Genomic DNA, 1,941 nt, shown 5'->3' with positions numbered 1-1,941 from the left:
ATTTTTTAAAAACAAAAAATGAAATGATTATCAAAGTAAGCTAATGGCTACTCCATGTTACATAATCATTTAAATTTAGAGACTAAATGTGTAATTCAACTATAGATATTGCACAAAAACAGCGTCGGTTCTATGATCTCGGACCATATTTTATAGATTAAGTTCTAGAACAAAAAGGAAAACATAAAAGTCCAAGCACCAAAAACCAACTTTCATTGAACAAGAAAACTTATAAGGGAAGATTTTAAATGCTTAATTATTAGGTGTAGAAACTAAATTAGTACTAACTAATGATTAATTTAATGGAGTAGTTGAAGAAAGGTTGATGGATATGAAACAAAATATTATTCAATTTAGTGGGTAAGGTTGAAAGATTTAATTTTTCTTAGCTTTTGATCTGCTTCCATTCAATAAAAACCTGACTAATTCAATCATAATCTCTCATATATATCTCTATAAAAACAACTCAATCCATTGCAAGAGTTTTCTCATCACTTAAGAAACAATTTTATTTAGAGAACTTTTTCTAGACCAAAAAAATGACAAGTTTTGGTCTTCTTTCAGCTGTTTTTCTTTTGGTTTTGCAAGCAGCACTTGTTGCAATATCTGCTTTTGATCCCAGCCCACTTCAAGACTTTTGCGTTGCAGTTGATGAACCAGATTCTGCTGGTACTCTCTATCTTTTGTGAACTTCTCTTGCATTAGGGTTAAACTCATTTCTTTGAACAAATTGGAAATATTATGACCCGTTTAGTAGTGTTATTGTTTCTCGTTTTCATTTCTTTTTTACAAACATAAACATTTAGTGGTAACGGTTCATGTTTCTCGTTTCTTGTTTCTAAGAAAAGTTTTAAAATAACAAAATCAAACTTTTTGTCTGTCTTTTTTTCCAATGCTTTCCAAAATATAAATAAACTCATTATTTTATCATTTTTGACTTGTGAAATGCATAATACATATTTTAAATAAATAAATATCATATAAAAAATTAATATTCAATTAAAAAATTAATTTTCATACATAAAATTTATTTTTCTCAAGTTAAAATTTTAGAATAAGAAAGAGTTACCAAATGTCTTTTGTTTCTCTTTTCAATAAAAAAGAAAGAAAAAAGCAAGGGAAACAGTTACCAAAAGTAGGTCTATTTTTATTTATTAAAAACTAAAAAACAAGAAACAAAGAAACAGCAATGTTCTCATAACTAATGTGTTTATTACTCCACCTCTTTTATCTTCTCTCTCTTTTTTCTGTTTAATGCAGTGTTTGTGAATGGGAAGTTCTGCAAGGACCCAAAGCTTGTGAAAGCTGAAGATTTTTTCTTCCGGGGGCTCAACATTCCTGGAAACACAATGAACAAACAGGGCTCCAATGTGACTCTAGTAAATGTTGACAAACTCCCTGGACTCAACACTCTTGGCATCTCTTTGGCTCGAATCGACTACGCTCCCTACGGGCTTAACCCTCCCCACACCCACCCTCGAGCCACTGAAATTCTCGTTGTCATCGAAGGCACTCTCCTCGTCGGTTTTGTAACCTCCAACCCCAACAAACTCTTCACCAAAGTGCTTCACAAAGGAGATGTGTTTGTGTTTCCCATTGGTCTCATCCACTTCCAGTTCAATGTTGGTCACGGCCCAGCTCTTGCCTTCGCTGGACTCAGCAGCCAAAACCCAGGTGTTATCACCATTGCTAATGCTGTGTTTGGATCTGATCCTCCGATCTCCCTCGATGTTCTCATGAAGGCCTTCCAAGTCGACAAAAAAGTCATTGACGCTCTCCAGATGCAATTTAAAGCTTGAGTCCAGAAAAGTTAGATATTTATACATCTTGTAATTTCGTTTCGTAGGATGACGAAATGCTATTTCAATATAAGAAATCGATGTTTTTGAATAATGCACGTATGATCTATAAAAGTTGGGAATCTATATGTGTTTATGTTTA

At 33.0% G+C, this 1,941-nt stretch overlaps 1 protein-coding gene across 1 annotated transcript; it reads left to right on the top strand.

The window, feature by feature from the left end:
- The first annotated feature begins 455 nt into the window (after window positions 1-455).
- Window positions 456-1,941, top strand: LOC111019604 (germin-like protein subfamily 1 member 17). The gene is made up of 2 exons (XM_022295997.2): window positions 456-669; window positions 1,261-1,941. The coding sequence occupies exons 1-2, from the start codon at window positions 540-542 to the stop codon at window positions 1,797-1,799; spliced, it is 669 nt and encodes a 222-aa protein (XP_022151689.1). The 5' UTR covers window positions 456-539; the 3' UTR covers window positions 1,800-1,941.

This window comes from Momordica charantia, assembly GCF_013281855.1.
Source record: "Momordica charantia cultivar OHB3-1 chromosome 6 unlocalized genomic scaffold, Mcharantia_2.0 BLBB01000006.1, whole genome shotgun sequence".
NCBI lineage: Eukaryota > Viridiplantae > Streptophyta > Magnoliopsida > Cucurbitales > Cucurbitaceae > Momordica > Momordica charantia.
The sequence above is the reverse complement of the archived record's forward strand: the minus strand, read 5'-3'. Positions and strand labels throughout refer to the sequence as shown.

Bases quoted from the DNA above. Each gene is read 5' to 3' on its own strand.
- LOC111019604 (XM_022295997.2), top strand. From the start codon at position 540: ATGACAAGTTTTGGTCTTCTTTCAGCTGTTTTTCTTTTGGTTTTGCAA. The intron at 670-1,260 runs GTACTCTCTATC...TGTTTAATGCAG, and splicing joins TGATGAACCAGATTCTGCTG to TGTTTGTGAATGGGAAGTTC.